The following is a 24565-nucleotide window of genomic DNA, read 5'->3' on the forward strand; positions in this document are numbered from 1 at the left end:
TGCAATGGCCTGAATATCATTTAATTACGTCTGTCAGATCCCAACGTTCAGATCTAGATTTATGTTTGTCTGTCGAATTGCCTTTGGTATGAAACAAAAATAGATGCTCCTACGCTCCTAGCAAAGTGCGCTCGCGCTCTAAAGCGTCCTAAACCCCCATGCCACGCGTGTGATTTGCACCACGCAAACACATTGGATCATTGGTGCATTCATACTCTAGACTCTAGTATGAGAGAGCAAGTTATTATAAACTCTTCTTCTTCCTTTCCGATATTGAACTCTCCTTAAATATTTCACATCTTTCTATATTTACACTCAAACTTCGAAAATTAATATCTTATTCATACGAATTCGATTTTGAACTTACCAAAGCTTGAATTTAAATCTTCGACGAGAAGAACGCAACGGTACGTTCTTTGAGTTTCTTTTCGACAAATGAAACCTTGTCAAAAGGCAAAAAAAGAACTCTTGTGAGATTGTCCATTTCCAACCTATAACAATATGAAATGTATGTAAAACTTCATAGTAAGTAATTTGTAGAGCTTTATTTGGTAAATAACCACCACAAATCAAAAATATAAAGATGGGAAGAAATTATTCTCCACCTGTCTCTCTCTCTCTCTCTATAGTCTCAACTATGGGAAGATCAATCACCAAATAAACAACTCCACACAAAATAATATTATCATAATTATTCTTCCATCTCAAGATCTGTTTTTGTTGAATAAATACAAAAAACTAATGAAGTCAATCATGGATTCTCTTACCCAAGTCCCCGTAATTTCAGAGAAACGTGCTTCAAACTAGAAACACCCCAAAGGGTAGGTATTCATCCTCTCCTCTCTCTCATCTCTGTTTGAATCCCTTTAACTCCCAATCTGTTCTGTTTTTCTCCTGTTTGTATCATACTTATTTGCTTATCTGATTAACTATTGGACTCATAGTTCTTGATGAATAATGGGTTAGAAGTTTGGATCTCATAAGTTTTGGGAAACCAGAGAGAGGTCTTCTTCTTTCCCACTATAGCACAAACCCCAGTTGTTGAAACTTTCCCATTAACCTTTTTATTAGGTATTAATGATTTTTAGTTTGGGTTTTGCATTAATTTCATTTTGGTTTATGATATTTAAATGTTTTAAGTAGATGCAATGATTTGTAATTGGGTTTTTTTGTGTAATTTACATCATGGGTAGTTGAGAGAATTTGCAATTTGTTGTTCTTAGATTACTGGAGTTTTTCATTATAATCAAGATTGTGTTCTAGATTGGTGGGTTTTATTGAATGTGAATATCATTGGTTATTAGTGATTTCCAATTATTCAAATTGATTTGCTTGATTGAAAAAGGTAGTTTTGTCCAAAAAAATAGATATCAAGAAGTTTTTATGATTGGAAAGTAATAATTGAACTATTTTACGATCTTCTTCGTTGATAGGATTCGGAAAACTTTCGTGGCAGCTAGTCATGGCTGCCGATACAACTACCCTTGCTTATTGGTTGAATTGGAGGTTTTTGTTGTGTGCAATATGGGTATTATCCCCTATGGTTGTTGCAGCATTTCTAATATGGAGATATGAAGGAAAAGAATCAGTAGATAAAGAAACCGATGAACAACAAAGCTTACTAGGAACGAAGGAGTCATTATATGAGGATGAAGCTTGGAGGCCATGTCTGAAACAAATTCATCCTGCTTGGCTTCTTCTATACCGGATCGTCTCTTTCTTTCTGCTTCTAGCATTTCTCATTGCTAATGTTGCCGTAGATGGCTTTGGGATGTTTTTCTATTACACTCAGTAAGTAAACTTCTTTATCAGACCCATCTTATATATACTTCATTGGAAGAAAATTGTAATAGTTTTCTTCTTTTCTTACTTGGGTATAGAATTGTAGGTAATTAAGAATGAAGTATAAAGTTTTTTTCCCCATAATCTGCATTTTTGACGATTTAGTGACACCCTCATCTTATGAGCCACAGACATAGATCTCTTTGTTAATGATAGCCATATTTGTGTTTTACCACATTTCGGACTTATCTTTGTTTCATCTCTTAGCTTTCTTTTCTTGATGCTTGGCAGGTGGACGTTTGCGTTGGTTACCATTTATTTTGGGGTACGCCTATATACCTTAGATTCCTTTCTCTCTAACATCTCTAGTATTTATTTTGGTGTGTGAAAGTTTGTTTCCACATCTTCTATGTTTTTGGCTCGTGTTCATTATAATGTCTTAGTTGCTTACTTGCTTTTGTTTCCATTTTTAGCTCGGTTCCTTGTTATCCATTTACGGGTGCTACAAATTTCGTACTAGAGCTGTTGGCGATATTGAACGCTTGGTTCCTAGACATGACGAATTTGTGAATGGATCCAACACAATTAAGAGCTGGGCTCCGGATGAACAGCATCATGTTCGCCAAAAAGCAAGCGTTTGGGGTTACATCTTTCAAATTCTTTTTCAGGTGTGTTCAATTCTTAAGAATTAGTAGCTCATGCTTGTAAAATCTGAACTCTGATTTACTTACTATTCAAATCAATTGAGGTTTTAAGTTTATTTTTGACATCAGTCTTGGAGACTATGTCTCTTGATTCCTCTACCTCAGCTACTTTTACTCTGTCTCCATTTATTTTCCTTCCGTTTCTTTCTATGTTCCGAGTGCTTCGTGAAATTTTGTCTTCATTAAACAGATGAATGCAGGAGCTGTGCTGCTAACCGACACTGTCTATTGGTGCATTATCTTTCCACTGATTGCTGCCGAGAGCGACTTCAAACCATCTATTGTGAGTATCTAAACCTCGTTGATATTCTTCACATGTCTTTCGTTTTTCTTGTTTCTTTTATCGTATAGTGAGAAAGCTATTTTTAATTGTTTATGCTACCTTGACTTCTTACTGAACCATCTGTTTCTGTTTTGTGACAGTTTGTGATTGTTTTCCATTCAGTAAACGCAATAGTCCTTCTTGGGGACGCGATTTTGAATTCCTTGGTGAGAATCATAAGTTGCAGTTTGTTCATGGTTTTATATCTTATTACTTTCTACTTCGACATCATTGATTCTTTTTGTTTGTCTTCTTGTCAGAGATTTCCATGGTTCAGGATGGCATATTTCATTTTGTGGACGGGTATATTTGTTGTTTTCCAGTGGATCCTCCATGTCTTTGTCTCTATGTGGTAAGTTTTTTTTTTTGCCTTGTCCAAATTCGAGAGAAAATTCTTCTTTTGATTGTTAATAACGATAGTTCACTTTATCACAGGTGGCCATACCCGATTCTTGACTTGTCGTCGCCATATGCTCCACTCTGGTATGTCCGAAAACCACTTCGAAAATAACTTGGGTAGTATGTGTTCTTTTTCAGTTGAGATCTGACTCGTCTGAATGGTCAGGATGGCTGACGACGGCTGATTTCATAATGTCTGTTTTTTTTGTTTCACTTGTTCTTCTGACTCATTTGGATGGCTGACTCGGGCTAATTTTTTGGTCCATTTGAGTAAGTCGTAAAATAAGTATGAACTACATGTTAATTATCTGAAATCACTTGAAATGACTATCGTACCTACGGCCAAAATAAATCAGACTCAAAAGATTCAGATACGAACAATAAGAAAACACGAGTACACTCTCATCGTTGATTTGAATCATGATCATAAACAACTATCCAAATCGCATTTTACAGTTGTTCTTTTATGTTGTTACATCTGAAACCTCTACTTATTTTTCTTTATTTCAAAATCAACAGGTACTTGGCAGTGGCATTGATGCATATACCTTGCTATGCCATTTTCGGTCTCCTAATAAGGACCAAACACTATTTTTTCTCAAGATTGTTTCTGGATTCCTATCACTGTACTACTACGTAAACGGGAATCAAAGGTCCAACGCCATCGACGGGCCGACAACATGGGACCCTACAAAATTTGAGGATGGAGAATCTCTTTCAATAGCGAATTGTCAGCCTATTGATTCACAGAGAGAAGAAGATAAGAGAGAGAGAGAAAGAAAGTGGGAGTTAATGTCTTCAAAGGGCATTGAAACTACTTGGTTGAACAGGTAAGGAAAGAGTTAATTGGGGACCATAGAACATTTTGTATTCTTGTATAACATAGATACTATTGAAATGTATTTCTTGTGGAAAAGAAAGTGGAGATACATATTGTTGTTGAGGAATATATACATGTCAAATTGATATTCATATTATTAAGCAAAATGTACTTCTCCATATTTATTTATTACGTTAAGCACGGGTGAGGGCCGATACAGTTAGCTTGAACATGGGTAAAGCCCAACACAGTTGGCTGTGTTGGGCTTGAGCACGCAAGGCCCGACAGGGTTAGTTTGAGCATGGATAACGCTATCCATTAACAGCCACTCTCATAGCCGGTTCGGTAGCTTGAGATCTATGTTAATAAGCAGCAGAATGAAGCTGAGAAAGCAGTAAAAAAGAAAGTAAGAAACTAGTATTTCCATGGCCGTTTAAATGTTTAAGCATTGAAGACTAAAGATCAAGTAATTAGTGAAAGTTAAACAAAAACCTGAATCTAATGCCCTAATCGTTTCAATAACCAGGATCTTCTTTGATCCTCGGACAATACGAAGAATATCCTAGCTAATTTCTCATCAGAAGCCAAGTATTCACTAGCTTCGATGATTAGTTCCTCGCTGAAGTCTGGTATCTTCTTGAGTTCTTGTCCTAAATTCGAGAGATCCAATGCTTTGTTGATTCTAAGACGTTCTTCCATGGCATAAGCAATTCTGTTTATTCCTGTTGCTAACGAACCCAGATTTTCTATCATTGGATCGCCGCCCGAAATACGTTTTCTCTTTCTACTATTTGGTTCATCACCTTGTCCGGAAATAGATGAACTAGTATTTGGTTCTGCTGGTCTTGGATCTGGAGTAGTTAACTCGTCGTCGCTTACGAGATCTTCAATGTCTACAAGATCATCAATGTCAAAATCGAACTGATCTTCACCTGCAAAATCATCAAAGTTTAACCCATTCTGATGGCCAACTCCGTTATCTACCTGATTTTCGGTTTCCCGTGCACTGATCACACTTAAAGGGGCAGCTCTTACAGGAAGATTGGTGGCTTGACCATTGACTACCGTCGATTTAGACTGTCGTTTAGTAGTCTGGGATTTCTCCTTACCTCTGGTTGGGCTTGGTTCTTTGGCAGTGGATTCTAGGTAATGTACTGCAACACAGGCTACATAAGCTGCAACAGAAACCACCATGGAAACTACTTCATCACAGTCTTCTTCATCATTCATCTTTCTTCAATAAATTCAGATATAACAAAGCTTTGTGTCAGATGCTACAGGACTGTAATAATCCCTAGATGACCAAGGTGCGTGTGAAAGTAGATGAAGTTTGAATCTAGGAGAAAATCACCATACCACACTTAGGAAATAGGAAACTGATAACCGATACAATTACACCTGCAGATGGGAGATGTAAATAATAGAAGAATATTTCAGATGTTCACCAAATATGAGATACCATATCATTGACCATTGTCGACCAGTAGCTCATTTCCATGACATCCAGACAAGTATACATATATAAAAGTTAACAAATTTATACAAGAGAATCATCATAAACAAATGTGCTAATAAAATATTTAAAATCAGTCTTGGAAAACTGAAGGATCTAAAATCTCATGATCCACCAAGGATGTAAAGAATGAAACTAGTTCTAGAAATGCAGGTACGAGTGAAACAAATCATAGAACTTAAGAAGATAGACTTATTACTTCTTTTTAAACGCTGTACTATTATATCTTCCTTTTTAGTAACTTTCTTTTATCGACAAACGATATGCTGACTTACTGCAAATTACTCTATGATTTTCAATCTTTCCTCGATATTGGTCGTGGCCACAACAGTGATCCCTAATTTTTTTTCTCTTGTAAAGACATCCTAACCTCACTATATCTTAAAATCGAATATTATGTGGTTTACCCCCCCCCCCCCCCCCCTAAACCAACCCAACCCAACCCAACCTTCTCCCCATTTTTGGCTTCTGCTATTTGAGAGTGGGTAACTAACAGCTAATAGTAGTAGAAAAGAGTTTGTGACGAACCGTTTGCCGGGCATTGGAGAAAAATTGCTCCGACTCTAGGGAAAGCCCAAAAGGAAGTTTCATTCAAGAATTTCCTCTTCCCAGATCTCAACTTATGAATTCCAACCTCAGATTATCATTTTCGAAGATGTTACGATCTAGGGTTCAGAGTTTAGGGTTAATATATAAAGACAAACAGCAAGCCAGCAACTCATTTCTCTATTGAAACGGGAACCCTTGATTTTTCTAATGTTTACCTAGAAGTGAGGAAAGAGGCAAAATCTTAACCATTACCACCACCAACAAGAGGCATAATCTTTAAAAAAACTAAACAGTAAATAATCAAGGAGAGCTTAATTCATTACAATTCAAGATAAGTTCAATATTTCATGATACTACAATTTACAAAGAAGAGCAAGATTAGGGTTTTGAAAGAAACGGAGTGAGAGAACGAGTACCTCGCTTCAGATTGATCTAGCAGTGGCTTGGGTAAGTCGCTGAATCAAGCAAATGAGACTTTTAGTGAGAGAGAGAGAGAGAGCAAGATTTGGAGTCCGGCGGGAATTCTAGGTCATTCGATTTGGGGGAAAAAAAGTCGGGAACGAATCGCGGGAACGACAAAACCCCAATAAAGAACGAATCGCGGGAATTCTAGGTCATTCGATTCCGGTCGATGCAAACCACTATACCAATTCGTCAATATGATTCTGTTTAACTTCCTTGGGTTATTCTACTGTTTGGTTTGCTAAAATCGTTTCAATAGAAATTGATTTTGTCACGAGACAGACGTAATTGTGGGTCGAAATTGTGGGTCGAAATTGTGGGTCTTGGTATCGCACACCAAACATCGTTTTATATGCTATATATTGGTGACACAATCTGTACCCTATATTTCCAACACAATCTCTACCCTATATTTCCAACAAGTAAGACCAACCCAAAGGGTGTACTTATCGACTCGAAGAGTCTCTTCAGCTCTCTTAAGCATTTTCTTGTGGAATCATGTAAACCTGCAAGTCCCTGTCATTCTAACTAGGCCTCCATATACAAGTCTGCGAGCTCCGGGCTTCAACTTGAATTATTTATTTATTTGTAAAATGCTCTTGGCCTATCGAGAAGACTAACTCGAGTATCTTTCATGTCCGAAAATAGATAGATTTCATACAATAACAAAGTCACTTTTCAAGAGAGGTTTCAAACATAAAATAAAACGGTAATGTTGGAGAAGTCTGTTAGGATGAGATACTAGTTCAGTACAGTATACAACAACACTAGTATCTGTAGTATGTTAGATTACACACATGCTACATTTGCACCACTTTTGGCCATGTTAGGTTTCGATTGATCTAGCAACCAAGAAACGCGCACTGCTTCCTGGCGTGCTCTGGGATCAGTCTTGCCAGGAGCTCCGGTGATGCTCCTTTCAGCTCTGCAAAAATCAGATAAGTTCATTTGATTTCAGAAGATAGACAAAGGAAGAGAGAAGCACAGGATCATAAATAGGAATGAGAGGTGAGAGAGAACCTTGGGGTTTAAAGTTGAACAGTGGAGGCAAGGGGCGTCCATTAGGTAAACGAGTGTTAACGTCGCGAAGTTCATCAAAAAATGGATGAATACAAGCCTCTAACTGCATTAAACAAACATATAGATTTTTCATGATTTATCGAATATTGACACGAATAAGATTGACATAAGAGTAAAACAATACAGAGTACTCACAGCAGTGCAGCGCAGATATGGGGAGTACTGAAGGAGTCTCGAAACAAGGTCTACTGCTTCTGGGGGCATTCGTTTGTGAAATAACTGATATTATCATAAGAAACATTAGATGAGATTAGTTTGCAAATAAAACCCAAACTATAGAATACCCTCAAAGATGGTAATGAGACTAGATATATGGTAATTGATAAGTTATGGTTCCTCACTTTGTGCCATGGATGAGCCTTGATCTGCGGGAATTTGAATTCCGTATAATTCGGGTTCATACATTTGATTTCTTCTCTAGTAGGTGTTCCGAGTACCTGCAAAATCGAGAAACATTTAACTAGAGCTCTTATGGTTTAACCTATGGAGTCCCTCTCCTGACGTATAATTTGCTCATTCATAAACTTGATGAAATTTTACCTTAATTATTTCGACAAGTTGGTCGACTCCACTCTCTCCAGGAAAGAGAGGCTATCATAATTTGACATGGAAAACACGAAATAGAAAGAAAATCAGTATCACTCTTTATTTCAGTTATGGAAGATAAAAGGAAGCAATATTTCAGCTTTAAGAGACCTGTCCAAGTAGCAACTCAGCAAGCACACAACCCGCAGACCAAATGTCAATTGCAGTTGTGTATTCTGTAGCACCAAAAATCAGCTCAGGTGCTCGATAATAACGGGAGCAAATGTATGATATGTTTGGCTCCCCTTTAACCTGTTATAAGACAGAAGGAATTTACAGATGACTTAGAAAGGAAAACAATAAGAGAGAAGACAAAATGATATTGATAAAAAGATGTCTCAATATCTATATCAGAACTGTCTAAGTAGAGAAGGCGCTAGCAGAACTTAAGGAACTAAGAAGGGAGAAGGGGACTTTATGCACAATAAAGTAAACATGCAAAATCAAGTGTATCTATGAAGGGGATTCCTGGTGCACCGTGCACGCAACATCAATATCTCATTTACACTAGGTCTTTTATCGCTTCTAAGGTTTGAATAAGTTTCGTCTACAGATTTTCAACTATATATATAACAAAAACAGAAGCTGACCTCTTTTAATTTGACCAAATAAATCCTAAATTGCTAGGTAACTTAATAAAGTAATAAAGACAAACATCATCCCAGTAATAGAATCGAAACGGGAAATCAAATTGGCTAGTGAAATCAACTAATCAACTGCAACCAAGACTTACCAGGACTTTTGCACTGCCGAAGTCACATAATTTGAGCTGGTGAGTATGAGGATTAACCTGAAAAGCACTAAAGCAGTACCAGTAAAATAAACTAGACACTTTACATATAAAGCATAAAAATCTGTAGGTGCTGATACAAACCAATAGATTTTGTGGCTTAATGTCCCTGTGGCAAACTCCAATACCCCCATGAATGTACGCCAATGCTCTACATATCTGCCAGCAGAAATCAAAAGTTTGATAGTTTCTTCATTGACCTCAATAGACATAGGATCATCTTGGTATACAATAGTAATAGAAACGGAAAAATGTTGAACTTCAGACCTGGTAGGTGTAGAGTTTGACATAAATTAGGGGCATTCGCTGATTCGCCCTGCTGTAGTGTTTTCCCACACGATAAACAGTCTCAGGTACATACTCGAGCACTAAATTTAGATAGAGCTCTTCCTTCTCAGTTGTCGAAAAAAAACAATGTTTGAGTGAGACTATATTGGGGTGATCAAGAAGACGCATTGTTTGCAACTCGCGGTTCTTATATCTTTTATCCTGCAAAACTTTCTTAATTGCAACAGTTTCACCAGTTTCAAGGCATTTTGCCTGCAAAATAAGACAGTTGAAGTTGAAGACGTAAAACCGAGATTGGAAAGTAATTAAAGTTTGCATTTTGTTATCCTTTTTTAATTCATAATTATTATGAATCTAAAATTTTACATTGATTGTGAAAATAAAATATAATCAATTACCTGAAATACAATCCCGAATGAACCCTGGCCAACAACGCGTTCCGCCATGTAACTTATAGTCTGAGGTGAAAAATTGTACGAAAGTCTCAGTGGCAAAGCATAGAAAGAAGTCTTTAGTAGCATGATAAAATAGAAGTTTCAGATGGATAACCTAAATTGATTACCCCGTCAATTTTTACGCATAAGTGCACTTGCTTGATCCATATCTTATAGCTACCACAAATGTCAAACTGATTTATAGATGCTCTAACTATGGAGTATCAAAGTGACATTTCTGGAATATTATCTACCAGTAAGGTTACTATTTCATTTCCTATAGTGTTCCAGTGTCATTATCTCTTGAAATTTCATTGAATTATTTCTAAAGTAGGATTCTTGTGACTTAAAGAAATACCCATCTTACACTTGCATAAATAACAAAATATTTAGCAGAAATACCTGTTTGGGTTGTCCGTTTCTTCCACCAATTGTTGTTACAATAATGTGACCAGTTTCCGTTCCATTTCCATCAACTACCATCGCTTCCATTTCCTAACACAAGAAAAAAAATATTAAGAGAAAGTGCTGCAAAGAGAATAAAAGGAAAAACGCACAACTAATTAATTGTTTTCACCACAACAGAAAAGGTCAGCGTTACAATTAAACCTTTTCATCTCTGATCTTCATCTCATTAATTTCCTCGGGAAGCTTATCAACGGACATTTTATCATCACTCAATTTTTCAACTGGTGGAATGGGAGCTGTACCAAAGTAAGCCATGTTAAGTGAAGAGTCGCCACAGAGCAATCTGTTCGTAACTCAGAAGAATCACCAATTCACCTTAAAGATAACCAACCTTTAACCTGTAGAAAAAGATGTTACCACAATGTAGGATGAGAACAATGTCAAAAACTAAATTCACAAGTATAACATTCCTCGCGCTCCAAAGAAATAAATGGAATCGTACCCCTGGAAACCCCCAAACAAGACACACTCCTTAAAAGTTTCGTATAGGCATTAATTGTATAACGTATAGCCATATAGATCAAAAATATCATCCCTGGGTTACATGCTACTAGTTCACCAAAATTTTGTCTGAAAAAGGTATTGATTCAAATTTTCTCAATTCCTATATACTAGTTATCTCTAGTACTCAATTAGCATTTATGAGCCCATGCAACCTTCCTACCAAAGAAAGAACTTCATCAAAAACTACCATTAACTCTAACCCAAACATCATTTCCAGGTTCAGATCCAGATTCTGCCAAATACTTATTCTGAAATTAAGTTTTCTTTACTCCTACTTTTCTCATCAAGAACAAGCATTTAATGGAAAAAAAACCCTAATGTCAAGCTGAGCAACTGAAATGACTCAAAATCAGCTAATTCCTAAAAGGATAGTAATAAAAAAGCCATCGTCACCAAAATCAAGTTCCCTTCTTTATACCCTAAATTTTCACTACTTATTGAGCTAATCTCTATTCTTCCTACAAGCAATATAAACAAACAAAACAATGATTACTTAAAATGGGAAAGTTTTTCGAGATCATCACTTCATGCAATTACGTAAGTCCCTAAAGATAATTACAAAAGGAAATCATTTTCTCACAGGAACCCTAAAATGGAAAATGAAACCACAAACTAAGAACAAATCAAACATGAAAAGAGAAGCAGAAAACCAAGTCAAATAGGAGAGAGAGAAAATAAGTATTTGAAGAAACCTATACCTGAAGCTGAAAATCTTTCAAATTTGCCACCATTAATGAGAAAATCGAACTTTTAAAGAAGGGAATGAATTGTAGAGAGAGAAAGAAACCCTAGAAAAAATAATCAAATAGAGAGAAATAGGCGTCGATGACGAGGATCTTTCTTCAAGTTTTGACTAAACTTGTCCAAACTGGAAACTCTTCTTATTAAATCAAATTGAATAACTTTTTTGACGTCCATTACTCTACTTCCTTTATAAGATCGACACGTTGGAATAAACACACCGGTTGGTTTATGATGACTTGGCACACTATTTTATGGATGATGAATCAAGTGGTACAAATCTTGAGGAGAAGAAAAAAAAATGTTGATTTGAAAAGGTCTTTTGGTATAAGAAGAGCGATATCTGGTATAGGCAGTGTGTCAGAAAGGCCAACACTTTGGGGAAAGCTATATAGTTTTCGTGGTGTGAAGTTTTGGGTGGAAACAAAAAAAAAATAGATTTTTTAATTTCTCCCAAACAACCAAATCCTTTTCAGCTTCTTCTTCTCTTCTCCGGCGACTCTACCATCTCCGACGACTCCATCATCTCCGGCGACATTTTTTTTTTTCGTTCTCTTCTCCATCTCCGGCGAAGGGGAGGACAACCAAATCCTTTTCAGCTTCTTCTTCTTTTCTCCGGCGACTCCACCATCTCCGACGACTCCATCATCTCCGGCGACAAATTTTTTTTTTTTCATTCTCTTCTCCATCTCCGGCGAAGGGGATCCCCTTCGCCGGAGGTCTGGTTTGTTCTTCAAACCATATCCCGTCTGGTTTGTTCTTCAAACCAGATCCCGTCTGGTTTGAACAAACCAGATCTCGTCTGGTTGTTCAAACCAGACGAGCTCCGGCGAAGGGGCTCCTCCCCTTCGCCGGAGAGAAGAAAGAGAGAAGAGAGGGAGAAGAGAGAGACAGAGAATAGAGAGAAAGAGAAGAGAAGATGGTGAAGTCGCCGGCAACATCCGGCCGACGACTTTTTCCGGCGACATTAAAGGGGTGTTTGGTTTAATTTTTTTTGTTTTCCACCGTCTTCCCCAGAAACTTTAATGCTTTCCCCAAAACAATGACCGTCAGAAAAGTCAACTTATGTATTTTCTTTATTAAATTAGTTTAAGGAGAAGGTTATAAGGATTATTTAATAAATAATACTAAAATATAAGGACTTTAATAAAAATTAAAAATAAATCTCACATAAACAACTCAATCTTAATATCGATCACTATTATCAACATCACCATTAGTATTAAAAAGCTTCAAAACACATAAGTTTATCGTCTTTGTTTACAAGCTTTTAATGATGCCTCAAGATCTCACGGATGAGAAACCACCATTAATGAAGAAGGAGGCAACCTTCGTCAAGAAAGAAGAGTCCTTTGACTTAAACGAAAACATCGACTTAAACGAAGATATCGACTTAAAAAAAATATTATTGAAGATAATATGTCTCAGGTAAAGAAAAATTTGTTTCTTGTCTTCCTCTATGGTTGAACAAACAATTCTAGGGTTTTAGGTCATTTTTGTTTCAGCAAAAGATTTTCAATTAGGTCGAATGAAAAAGACAACAAATTTCGGCTGAAATTTGTCTATTTTTTCATCCGCTTTGGATGAAATTTGTCTATTTTTTTTCATCTGCTCTAGACGAAATTTGTTGAACTTTTCAGTGGATTTGGATGAAAATTTTCACTATTTCCTTGTTTGTATTCTTCGTTGCAATATTGATACTTGAAATCTTCCAAAGTTACTGTAATCAATGTTAAAACCCTAAATATCTATGGAGAAATGAAGCAACAACAAGAGGTACGAATCCTTATTCTATGGAGATGAGTGTTGTGTTAGTCCTCTAGGGTTAGGGTTTTCATCTCTCTCTCTTTGATCCAAGCGAACGGATTCAGGGGTTTCCATCACTTTGGTCGAACATGTTTCAATGGTCTCTCTTTTGAGTTTTGATAGAACATAGTTTTAAGGAGGGACTAATGTTTAATTTTGAGATACTTTGAAAAATAATGTTTATCTCTCCCTAATTTAAAAAGTTTTCTCTCCCTATCTAATGCACTGCCTTTACTAAACATTGCTCTTCCTATACCAAAGATCTTTGGAAAAATAAAAATATTATTTCAGGAATACAAATTTTAACGGGAAATAAAATATTTCTTCTTCTTCAACTCCGTGCGCCACCACCTGTATCATTTGTCTCTTATCTTTTTCTTCCTCCTCTCTTCTCCCTTACTCTCTCTTTCTCCCACTGTCCATCTCTTTTTCTCTCCAGATATAAAAAAAAGTCAGGAAACGTACTCAGTCTCAATCATCGATTTCTCGACAGAGTAATTGACAGGTAGGTTGGTCTACCTCATCTTTCTCTCTCTCTCTCTCTCTAGACTAGACTATACTCTTTTTCTAAGAATAGTGGTTATTTGTATAGAAAAGAGAGATAAAGAGAAGAGAAATGGGGTTTTTCTCTAACAGAATTGAAAAAATCCATATCAAATCTGGAGAACTCTCTATACCTACTCTCAACACGGTTTATTCTCTTCCACTCGTTTCTTTATTCTTCTCTGTTTTGCTCTTCTGTCAAGCAATGCCAATTCTTCTTCTAAACATTCTTAATAATTCAATGTAGGTTATTTCTGTAACGTTTTTTTTACTTCATTTGGATTATTTTCATCAAAACAATAATATTATTTCTAGTTCATTTCTCTTTCTGGGGTTCCCTAAATGTGTGCTAGTGAGAAGCGTGAAAGAACGAGAGAGAGAGAGAGTGAGAGCGATAGATAGATAGATAGATAGATAGATAGATAGATAGATAGATAGATAGATAGATAGATAGATAGATAGATAGATAGATAGATAGATAGATAGATAGATAGATAGATAGATAGATAGATAGATAGATAGATAGATATGGAGCCAGTGGGAGGGAGAGAAAAAAAATGATGATGGTGGTGGTCGGGGTGGTGGTGGTCGGATTTGGTGATCGGAAAAGGAGAGATAAGAGAGAAAGATTTAAAAAGAAACATTTAAGGTTGCCGGCAATGGCAGTTTACCAGCGACATTTACCGGCACGGAGAAGAAGTCAGAACACAATTTTATTCCCCATAACAATTAGAAAGTATATTAGTTGACCAGTTTTTTATAAAGTCTTTGCATCCCGGATAGTTTTCTTATTTTCGTAAATCAACGGCAAAAAAAAGTGGTACGTCTCAACCAAGAAAAAAAAAATCAAGTGGTACAATGTGGGCTGGACTACATACTTAAGCCCTCGTAGGGCTGGGAGAAAAATCTAAAATTCAAAGTCTATCTTCGACACCCGAATCCGCCAGAATACACAGACACCTAAAATCTAGTGACTGTGGCAACATGACCAGAGTCCGATGAGACAAAGAAGACGAGCTTAAACTTTGAAGTGGTACCTGTGGCTTGCCTTCTAACCCTCACCTGCTAATATTCGATGATACTCTATAACTAATTAGAATGACTATATTCTAAGTCAAAAGTTAGATTTCAACAAAAAAAAAATCAAAAGTTAGACAGAAACTTTTTTAATTAAAGATTAAGTTGAAAGTCAAAAAAGACAGAAAAGAAAAATGTAATACTAAATTGTTTAAGTTTGAGTAAAAAATAGGTCATTTTGACCCGAAATTAGTCAAAATGGTCTATAAACAAATGTAATCAAGGTTTAAGTGTATCACGATGAAAAGAAAAGGGATATTTAACGATGGTCTCTAGCTAGTCAACATGGTCAGTGGTTAGTCTGTGACCAGGCCCTATAACGGACAAACTTTTGACCCAAATGCTAAAGTCAGTACTTTTCTTTGACCTTAACACTAGTGCTAATGCTGGTACTTTACGTTGACCGTAACACTAAATATTTCAGAAGTAAATTGTAACGCCAAAATAAAAGCATATTGATCAATCTAGCAAAATTACAATGTAATTCAAAAACATAAATGTTCATCGAATTCAATATGTCGATCATAGAGGGAACATGCTTTATTCTGCACTTAGTCCTCAAATCTAGGGGTGAGCAACGGTCGGTTTTTTTCGGTTTTGGTTCGAGCCGAAGCCGAACCAATAAGTGGCGGTTTAACTAAATCATCGACCGAAGTCGAGCCGATCATTCGGCCGGCCGACATGGTTCGACTCGGTTTGGTTCGGTTCGGTTGAGTTCGGTTGATCGGTTTAACCGAACACAATTTAGAGAAAATGGTAAACTAATGTTATTCATATCATTGCATATATCGAAAATAAAATTGAAATTTCATCGTACTTTTGCACCATTACAAACAAAAAAGAAGTAGAATGAAGAATGCAAAATCTATAATTTTAAGTTACTAACTAAGAATATGTAGTGGTACATAGAAAATCAGTGAAGACTTACCTCTAAAACTTTTCAATCAAGGGGAATAGATTATGGTTGATAATGTCGACAACAACTAGGAAGGTGGACAGGCAATAGTATGGAAGAGTTGATTAAGGGTATTCTATTTTTTTCCTTTGTTATTTAATACTTTCTAACTTTACATATATATTATTTCATTTTTCTTTAGGGTTCGGTCGGTTCGGTTTGGGCGGTTTCTAGAAACTCAAGTCGAAGCCAAACCAGACGATTTAGGTTTGATCGGTTTTTCGGCCGAACCGAGTCGAACGGTGATCGGTTCGGCCCAAAAACTGATCGGTGCGGTTCGACTTGGTTTGGTTCGACTAATTGGTTCGGTTTTTGCTCACCCCTACTCAAATCATTGCGTCTTTCCAATGCGAAAATTGTTGTGCAAGTGCATCGAAGTATGAGATTCTTTTTCCTACGAATTCTCTGGATCACTTTCTCTTTGTTCTCATGACAATCGTCTTTCTTATCGTGGAACTCCCCGTACTTCCCAAAATATTTTTCACAAATATCACATAGACTTAATTTTCTTCCCCAGCGTTTGATACAGTTGTCCTCTAGGAATCTCATCGGACGAGTTCTTACGACTATTTCCTTGATACATTGAAGGGGCCTATGCTAGGCACTTGATCCATTGAAGTGACCAATGCTAACACAACTTGTCTTTCTACAAACGGTAGGTCGTCGGTCAAGGTTCGTGTCTTTCGCAGCGTTAACGATGGTGGAAGAGCTAGCTTAGGACTAGGCTCCGCTCTACTTCTGGAAAGTTCTCAAACCTGACAAGTTCTCCATCAAAATGTCTACATCACTGAAACCAACACATCTTTCACCAATTTCTCTTAAGACACTCATGTTCCAATGATTAAAAGGTAAAGATAGCATAAGGGTCAATGAAAAAGTATTGGCATTAGCATTTGGGTCACAAACTAACGGTTGTTAACGACCGTCTTTAGTCAACGGGGTCAACGGTTAATCTGTGACCCAAACCCTATAACGGACAAACTCTTAATCCAAATGCTAATGTCGATACTTTTCTTTGACCCTAACGCTAAATATCCCAAAAGAAAACATGACTTCTTATGTGTTTATGAATTGGGTACTGGTTTCTTTATAAACAGCAAAACCCACAATTTTTAATTGCCTTGTGTCTTATAGGGCTTGGGAGCACCCAATTTGGATGACATAAAGGTGCACCACTTGAAGCGTCTTGAGTTTTGCCAAAGGGCATAACGGCCTGAAAACCCCAAAAGGATTTGCAGGCACGGACGAGTTTTGGACACCAATTTTGATAGATTACTCACCCAAGGTTGCCTGCTTATGTCAATGGACATAAATTCCAAACCCCAACTACTCCAACCTGATGAGGGCATACATCTTCAGTCACCCGACCCGACTCCCACCCGTAATTCCGAACAGGGCGGGCCGACGTTAGTGATTGATCGTGGTAACAGTCACTTCATTCTAATTCATAAAATATGGTGTGTCCTAGTGATATAGGTAGAACTTTCTATATTTAGAATTTTAGTAGTACTAGGTTTCAGGGCACAATGATGCCTCTTGACTCACATTGTTGTGTTAGATCACAAAATTCCATTAAAAGTAAAGTAAGAGAAATTAAATTTCCCTCACACACACTTCGGTGGACACCTTTATTTGCAAAAATTCGCAACTACAAGATTGAAAACTAAACAAAATGTAAAACTAAACAAAATGTAAAACTAAATCTTAAAAATCTACCGTTAGATGAAATGACGAATTTACTTCTTTTTTGTTTCCAGATAGACTAACCTCAGAGACATGCACTTCAAACACAGTAGCTTCGCTGTGAGACAAAGGGAGAACGAAATAATAGAAGAGGTAGCAGATTGATTTTGAGAGAGAGAGATGTTCGTTACCAATCACAAACAAAACTAAAACTGAACCAAAGGGAGAGAAAGATAGAAAGGGAGAATAGGAACTGAATTAAAGAGTGAAGCAAAACTGAATTTTAGGAGATGCGAGGGAGAGGAAGGAAGTAGTAGTCGGTTTAGAGGGAGAGAGACGAAGTTGAAGTCGGAAGAAGGAGAGAAGGTGGGAGACAAAAAAAAAATTATTGGGTAAATGACTAAAATATTCTCTGAATACGTTACTTAATTACTCAACCATTTAAAAGCGTATAGATCATGTTGAGATATTATCTTCCGTTATATGCGAAGTTCTCACAAGTAACGGATGGTCAGACTTATTTCCTATATAACTAACTGAGTTGTTTTCTTATTATAAATGCTTTTGTGCACGTATGGGCTACTTGTAAAAACCGTATGTATCCATAACAATTCGTTGAACATAGTATGTTAAGTGCAATATTTCGAAGATTGAGTAAAATTACAAATTAAATAATTAGTTTTCGTCGCCTAACTACTATGTACTTACTCAAATTCAGAAACTTATGTTAAGTTGTCACTTTTTTTTTCTCTACTCAGGTATTATTTACATTCATTACATTATACGGTACAGGTAATTCGGAACATGGAATAACCATGAAGTACCATTACGCAGTACACATTCATTACATTATAAACAAAAATTCTATTCATCCCTCCATTTGGTCCCTCACCCAACCTTCCACCTGACGTGACGACGTCTCACTTGAGCTAGCATATACTCTTACCATTCTCTTTCCATTTGTTCCACACTCAAGTGATATGTTGCCACATCAGGTGGAGGGTTGGGGGAGGGAGCAAATGGAAGGATAGATATAATTTCTCATAAAATAAGCTCATAACCAGTTCAACAAGAAGAAAAAAACTCATAACCGCAGTAGAAACAACAGTTGGACTCTAAAGGCTCAACAAACCTAAACCCTAATAGTTCCCCATAAAGAATACATTATTTTCATATGTATTCAACAGTCACATGCATAGAGTTCTCCAGAAAATCATAAAGATGCATATAGGAAACCATTGTTGTCATGGATCAATAATTCTGCTACTTCTAATTAGTCATCAGTCAGATCCGTGATTCCTGAATTGCTTCTTTGTCTCTGCTATTCTGATTACCCTAGCCTACTGTTTACTTCTCTATCTCTTTTTCCCTTCATTCATGATTCGATGAACTCTATGTAATCATTAAGTATATATGAAAGATCACATTCTCAAGAAGAAGGTATGGATTGGTCGAGTGGTTCTTTCTCGGTAGAATTTTGTAAGTAAAATAGAGCAATATCATACACTTCCACCAGGCCAAATTCGAACAGTATTAATATATTAGGGTTTTAGCTACTTAGCCGCCAAGATACCCAGGATGTCTTAGACTCTTAGTCAATACAAGATATATAAGCAGCGGTTTCAAATTCAAAGGTTAATCGAGAATTTGCCTTTATAGTTAAACTAGCTAGATATCCCTACATGAGATTTTCACCTGATGCAGGCGCATAACACGTGGGCCCACGTCCACGCGTGCCCACATCCCATTCGGCCATAATAGTAGTCTTAATTAGTATAGGATTAGGAAGTTACTTTAAATTGATATTTCTTTATTTTGAAGTTTCTATGTTTTGAGTATTTTATTATTTAGGAATCCTAGTTTGAGTCTATCTAGGAAAGTTTGTTATCCTATAAGAGGATGTCTAGTCTATTATGTTATTCACATTGAAGAGAAAAACCATTGAAGTTAATCAAGTTTTAGTTTATTTATCGTTTTCTTTACAGTTCTTCGTTTATTTTATTGTTCTTATTTTAATTCCGCTGCTCCTACATCAAGTGGTATTCAGAGCCATCAAAATTTTGGAATTCTTTTTATTTCTCAAAAAAAAAAAAAAAAACTATGGATACATCTCCTCTTGAATGTTTGAAAAATTTTCCACGTTTATGTTGGGGATCCAATTAAAGATACAATTCAATTTTATATGGATCGGAAGGATGAAAGAAAAATTCATCAAGTTTCTAAAATTCCACTCTTCGAAGGTCAATTTCATATAAATTTCTGGATTCAACGCATGGAAGATTGGTTCAGAAATCAAGAAGTTCTTGACAATGATAAAGTTTTTTTGGTTGAACAACATATGTCTAAATTTATTGGACGTTTTGATGTAGAACGCAGCGGAATTTAAGAACAAAATAAACTAATACGAAGAACGATAAAATAACGATTAAATAACTCTAAATAACTGTAAACTCGATTAAACTTGATTGGGTTTTCTCTTCAACATCCGAATAATGGACAAACTAGATATCCTTTTATAGGATTCTGGACTTTCCTAGATAGACTTGAATTAGACTTTCCTAAATAAATAAAATACTACAACTTCCTAAATAACTAGACTCAAATATGGACCTTTCCAATTATTGGAAATACTAAAATAACATAATTTCCTAAACCTAAATTCTCTAATAATCATACTAAAATTGGGACTTCCTAAAGCTACTCTCCATGGCCGGATGGCCCATGGCCCTGTTTAGTCATGGAAAAAGCCTTCACGCCGGGTGCCCCTGCATCAGCATCCCCTTCTCCCAAGAGGTTCGTCCCGAACCGTTTGATGAAGAAAATAACGTAATGCACCAGCAAACGGTGAACTCTGTTATGGCGATCCGTAATTCCCACTTTGTTCGACATTTGCCGGAATTTCGAACAAGAATAAGGACCAAAACACCAACTTCATACCGAATCCAACGTTGCAAAGATCCTCGGAGAATCGATCTTGAGGAATATAGGTCCAATAATTTTCTACATCTCTTAACCTTTTCCTTCTCAAGATTAGCTTTCTCTTCGTCTATTTTCTTAAACTTTCTTGCTACTTCATCCAAAGTGTTCGAAACTATCGACTGTAATTCTACTTCACGCTTTTCCATTACAGATATGGTGGTTTTAAGCTTTTCAACTTCCTTTTGTAAGTCATCCATCTTCATCTTCAGATTAGTTCCCTGTTCATTAATCTCTTCATTAATCTCTTCCTTCTCTCTAACAAGTTCATCTTTCTCTCTCTTCAGATTCTCAATTGATTTCAAGGAATCAATCAACTTTCCATCAACTAAATCTTTCTCCTTAATCAAAGATTGAATATTCATTTCCCTAACTTTTCCTTCCTCAATAAGTATTTCTTTCTCTTTCTTTAATTGATTCAGTTTCTCCTGAATTTCTAATCTAATTTTATCAAGTTCAATGAAATTTGATTTCAAAGTTTTAGATTCAATTACCTGAATATCGAGATTCTTCTGGATCAAATTCATCTCACGAACAACAACTTCAGAAGAACTTCGTTCACGACCTAACTCTCCATTGACGATATCAAGCTGCTTCTGCAATTTCTTGATCTCAACATCTCGATCAATATTTTCTTTCTCTAGATTACAAAACTTCATCTCCATGTCTGATTTCTGTTCGAGAATTCGATTATTAATCTTCCAGATCCGCTTGATTTCATTCTGAGATTCTTCATTACTCTTCTCCAAATCATTCACTAAATTTCTCAATCTATCTTCTTCTTTTTGCCTCTTCTCACGATCGTTATTCACTTCAATTCTGTCATCACTGAACTCCTTATTCACCTCAATAACCTCTTTGATTTTCTCATTTAATTGATCGTTCAGTTCTTTAGCTTCTTCATTCATCTGTTCCTCTAACGCAGCTTCATTCACTAGGGTTAAGTTATGTTTAATCTCAGCTTCCATAGCTTTATCTTGAAGAATCTTCTTCTTTTCCTCTAATCTTTGATTCTCAGCTATAAATCGTTCGATTTCAATTTCAAGATCACTTTTAGATTTCATAAGAGTACTAACCTGATCACGTCGCTCCTTTGTTTCTTTCAAAAGGATATTATTAAGAGTTTTCAAGCTCGTAATCTTCTCCAATGGATTATTATTCTCCATTGTTATTTTAGGTTTTCCTTCGTTCGTAGTTTGTGATGAAGTAATTGTGTAAATACCTATAACTTCAACTTCTTCGTACGTTTCTTTTTCTTCTTGTTCTTCTTCTTCGTCGACTTGAACATCGTTGTGAGCGTCTTCTTCAACTTCTTTGTGTTCTTCTCTTTCTTCTTCCTTACTGAAAGTTAAAATAGACGATGAATATGGTTGACGTATTATTGTTTTGATGTCGTTCACCACATGTTGATCCTTAACTAAATCGGGTATTAGCGATGGAACTGTTTCGAAAAAAGACGGTTGTGGTTGTTGTGGTGGTGAATAGGAAAGAGAAGATGATTGTGTTGGAGGTGGAGGTGAATACGGTTGTATAAGAGGTGGTGAATACGGTTCCGGCGTAAAATAAGAGTACGAAGGTTGCGGTGGTGGTGGTGATTGTGGTGAATAATAAGTGTATGAAGGTAGAGGTGGTGAAAACGGTTGTGAATAATAAGAGTACGGAGGTGGTGTAGAAGAAGAATATGGATGTGAAGCTGTATAAGACAATGGTGGGGGTGGTGACGGTGATGATGAATACGGTTGTGGAGGGGTTTCTCGTTCGATTTCTCCCGGATTCCAATGATAATTGTACGAGTCGTTATTCGCATATAAACATGAAGAACATGAGCATTGATTGGTTATCTCTTGATGAGTATAATTTGATTGAATATAATCATCTTGACGAATATAATACGATTGATACTGATGTAACTGGTCTGGAAAAAAATTTCCAGAATCATTAGCCAAAAACTTTGGTGGCTCTGAATACCACATGATGTAGAACGCAGCGGAATTTAAGAACAAAATAAACTAATACGAAGAACGATAAAATAACGATTAAATAACTCTAAATAACTGTAAACTCGATTAAACTTGATTGGGTTTTCTCTTCAACATCTGAATAATGGACAAACTAGATATCCTTTTATAGGATTCTGGACTTTCCTAGATAGACTTGAATTAGACTTTCCTAAATAAATAAAATACTGCAACTTCCTAAATAACTAGACTCAAATATGGACCTTTCCAATTATTGGAAATACTAAAATAACATAATTTCCTAAACCTAAATTCTCTAATAATCATACTGAAATTGGGACTTCCTAAAGCTACTCTCCATGGCCGGATGGCCCATGGCCCTGTTTAGTCATGGAAAAAGCCTCCACGCCGGGTGCCCCTGCATCACGTTTATACGTTCGCAAGAATTTATTGGATGTTCATAAATTCTTTCGGACATATGTTGTTCAACCAAAAAAAACTTTATCATTGTCAAGAACTTCTTGATTTCTGAACCAATCTTCCATGCGTTGAATCCAGAAATTTATATGGAATTGACCTTCGAAGAGTGGAATTTTAGAAACTTGATGAATTTTTCTTTCATCCTTCCGATCCATATAAAATTGAATTGTATCTTTAATTGGATCCCAACATAAACGTGGGAAATTTTTCCAACATTCAAGAGGAGATGTATCCATAGATTTTTTTTTTTTTTTTTTTGAGAAATAAAAAAAATTCCAGAATTTTGATGGCTCTGAATACCACTTGATGTAGACGCAGCGGAATTAAAATAAGAACAATAAAATAAACGAAGAACTGTAAAGAAAACGATAAATAAACTAAAACTTGATTAACTTCAATGGTTTTTCTCTTCAATGTGAATAACATAATAGACTAGACCTCCTTTTATAAGATAACAAACTTTTCTAGATAGACTCAAACTAGGATTCCTAAATAATAAAATACTCAAAACATAGAAACTTCAAAATAAAGAAATATCAATTTAAAGTAACTTCCTAATCCTATACTAATTAAGACTACTATTATGGCCGAATGGGATGTGGGCACGCGTGGACGTGGGCCCACGTGTTATGCGCCTGCATCATCACCTCATTCAACTCGTGCAATTCTTTCGAAGTCATTAAAACTATTATTCTAATTCGAGAGTCTCCTCCATCGTTCCGAAGAGTAATTAGAACAAAAAAAACATTTCATATTTCAGTTCATCTGAGAATACTTCAATTGGTCTATAAGATATGGGAAATGCTAAATGTACTTAAGATCTTGACTTAATGTAAAACTTAACGACTCACCCGAGTAAAAGAACGGTATAGATAGTAGTCAAACTTTAATGTTTTTTTTTTTTTTGTCTTTTAGTGAAGGTGAATCATCAAGTCATAAATTAAGTCAAATTTTTTGTCATTGTAGCACTCCCCGATAGGATATAATGCTAAAACAAAAATTTCGGTCTATTTTACGAAATATAAAGATGACTATCTTACTGGCTTGACATTGTGCAAATTTATGCGAAAAAATATAAGAACAAAAATATGTTGAATCTTCTTATTTGGGTAGAGTGAAATGTGAGTTTGAACAACAATGTTATTTGGCCCGACAAAAAGTGACTCGAATAGACCGACTGAACAAATTTTATACAAAATATTAACAATTGGCGTTGTCTGAATTATTTAGGCCGCTTTTTTTTTCGGGTCAAATACCATTGTTTTCCTTTGAGAAAGATGGGAGTTTTGAAATCGGTTTTGTGTTGTTTAGGTTATGGTAATTATGCTAACCAAATAAAAACAAATGACCCGTGAACTATGTGTTTGCTTTAGAGTTGCATGTGACCATAGAGACTTGTTATAATCAGTGCCTTTGACCCTTCACATGTCCCACTATTTACCATCTTACTACTAAAATTCACCCTGGTAAAAAAAATGAAAAGATTTACAAAAAATTATCAAATTAAACTTCAATAGTAAAAGAAAGAAGAGAAATATACTTTTCAATCTTAAGAACTGCTTTCATCAAAAAAAAAAATCTTAAGAACTTGAATTAATTTGATTTTGGTAGTATATTATGTAACTACGATCTTGGTTTAATTGCGA

At 36.0% G+C, this 24565-nt stretch overlaps 3 protein-coding genes across 10 annotated transcripts; 1 reads left to right on the top strand and 2 right to left on the bottom strand.

Annotated features, from left to right (window-relative positions):
• The first annotated feature begins 522 nt into the window (after positions 1-522).
• LOC147547653 (uncharacterized) lies at positions 523-4194 on the top strand. 3 transcript variants are annotated; one of them, XM_086665517.1, is made up of 9 exons: positions 523-821; positions 1434-1791; positions 2074-2107; positions 2256-2450; positions 2677-2769; positions 2910-2975; positions 3069-3160; positions 3244-3291; positions 3727-4194. In XM_086665517.1, exons 2-9 carry the CDS (start codon positions 1463-1465, stop codon positions 3845-3847), a joined length of 978 nt encoding a protein of 325 aa, XP_086521643.1. In that variant the 5' UTR covers positions 523-821; positions 1434-1462; the 3' UTR covers positions 3848-4194. The 3 variants fall into 3 exon arrangements, with proteins under 3 accessions (XP_086521643.1, XP_086521644.1, XP_086521645.1); XM_086665518.1 differs by having other exon boundaries at positions 611-1071; XM_086665519.1 differs by having other exon boundaries at positions 613-825.
• Positions 4195-4422: 228 nt separating this feature from the next.
• LOC147547654 (uncharacterized) lies at positions 4423-6884 on the bottom strand. 3 transcript variants are annotated; one of them, XM_086665521.1, is made up of 3 exons: positions 6664-6884; positions 6506-6613; positions 4423-5425 (listed from the first exon to the last, which is right to left on the bottom strand). In XM_086665521.1, exon 3 carries the CDS (start codon positions 5255-5257, stop codon positions 4526-4528), a length of 732 nt encoding a protein of 243 aa, XP_086521647.1. In that variant the 5' UTR covers positions 5258-5425; positions 6506-6613; positions 6664-6884; the 3' UTR covers positions 4423-4525. The 3 variants fall into 3 exon arrangements, with proteins under 3 accessions (XP_086521647.1, XP_086521648.1, XP_086521646.1); XM_086665522.1 differs by having other exon boundaries at positions 4423-4959; positions 5137-5425; positions 6506-6791; XM_086665520.1 differs by having other exon boundaries at positions 4423-5363; positions 6506-6772.
• A 302-nt stretch (positions 6885-7186) lies between these two features.
• On the bottom strand, positions 7187-11666 carry LOC147547655 (shaggy-related protein kinase epsilon). Of its 4 annotated transcripts, none has more exons than XM_086665524.1 (13): positions 11399-11666; positions 10338-10534; positions 10131-10223; positions 9693-9752; positions 9274-9546; positions 9091-9165; positions 8950-9006; positions 8328-8468; positions 8172-8222; positions 7973-8068; positions 7767-7850; positions 7572-7674; positions 7187-7476 (listed from the first exon to the last, which is right to left on the bottom strand). In XM_086665524.1, the coding sequence occupies exons 2-13, from the start codon at positions 10449-10451 to the stop codon at positions 7394-7396; spliced, it is 1230 nt and encodes a 409-aa protein (XP_086521650.1). In that variant the 5' UTR covers positions 10452-10534; positions 11399-11666; the 3' UTR covers positions 7187-7393. The 4 variants fall into 4 exon arrangements, with proteins under 4 accessions (XP_086521650.1, XP_086521652.1, XP_086521651.1 ...); XM_086665526.1 differs by having other exon boundaries at positions 10338-10432; positions 11393-11624; XM_086665525.1 differs by having other exon boundaries at positions 11393-11555.
• Between the last annotated feature and the right edge of the window lie 12899 nt (positions 11667-24565).

The sequence above is a fragment of the Eschscholzia californica genome, unplaced genomic scaffold, assembly GCF_041429995.1.
Source record: "Eschscholzia californica isolate CP2 unplaced genomic scaffold, dmEscCali1.0.p SCAF_3, whole genome shotgun sequence".
Classification (NCBI taxonomy): domain Eukaryota; kingdom Viridiplantae; phylum Streptophyta; class Magnoliopsida; order Ranunculales; family Papaveraceae; genus Eschscholzia; species Eschscholzia californica.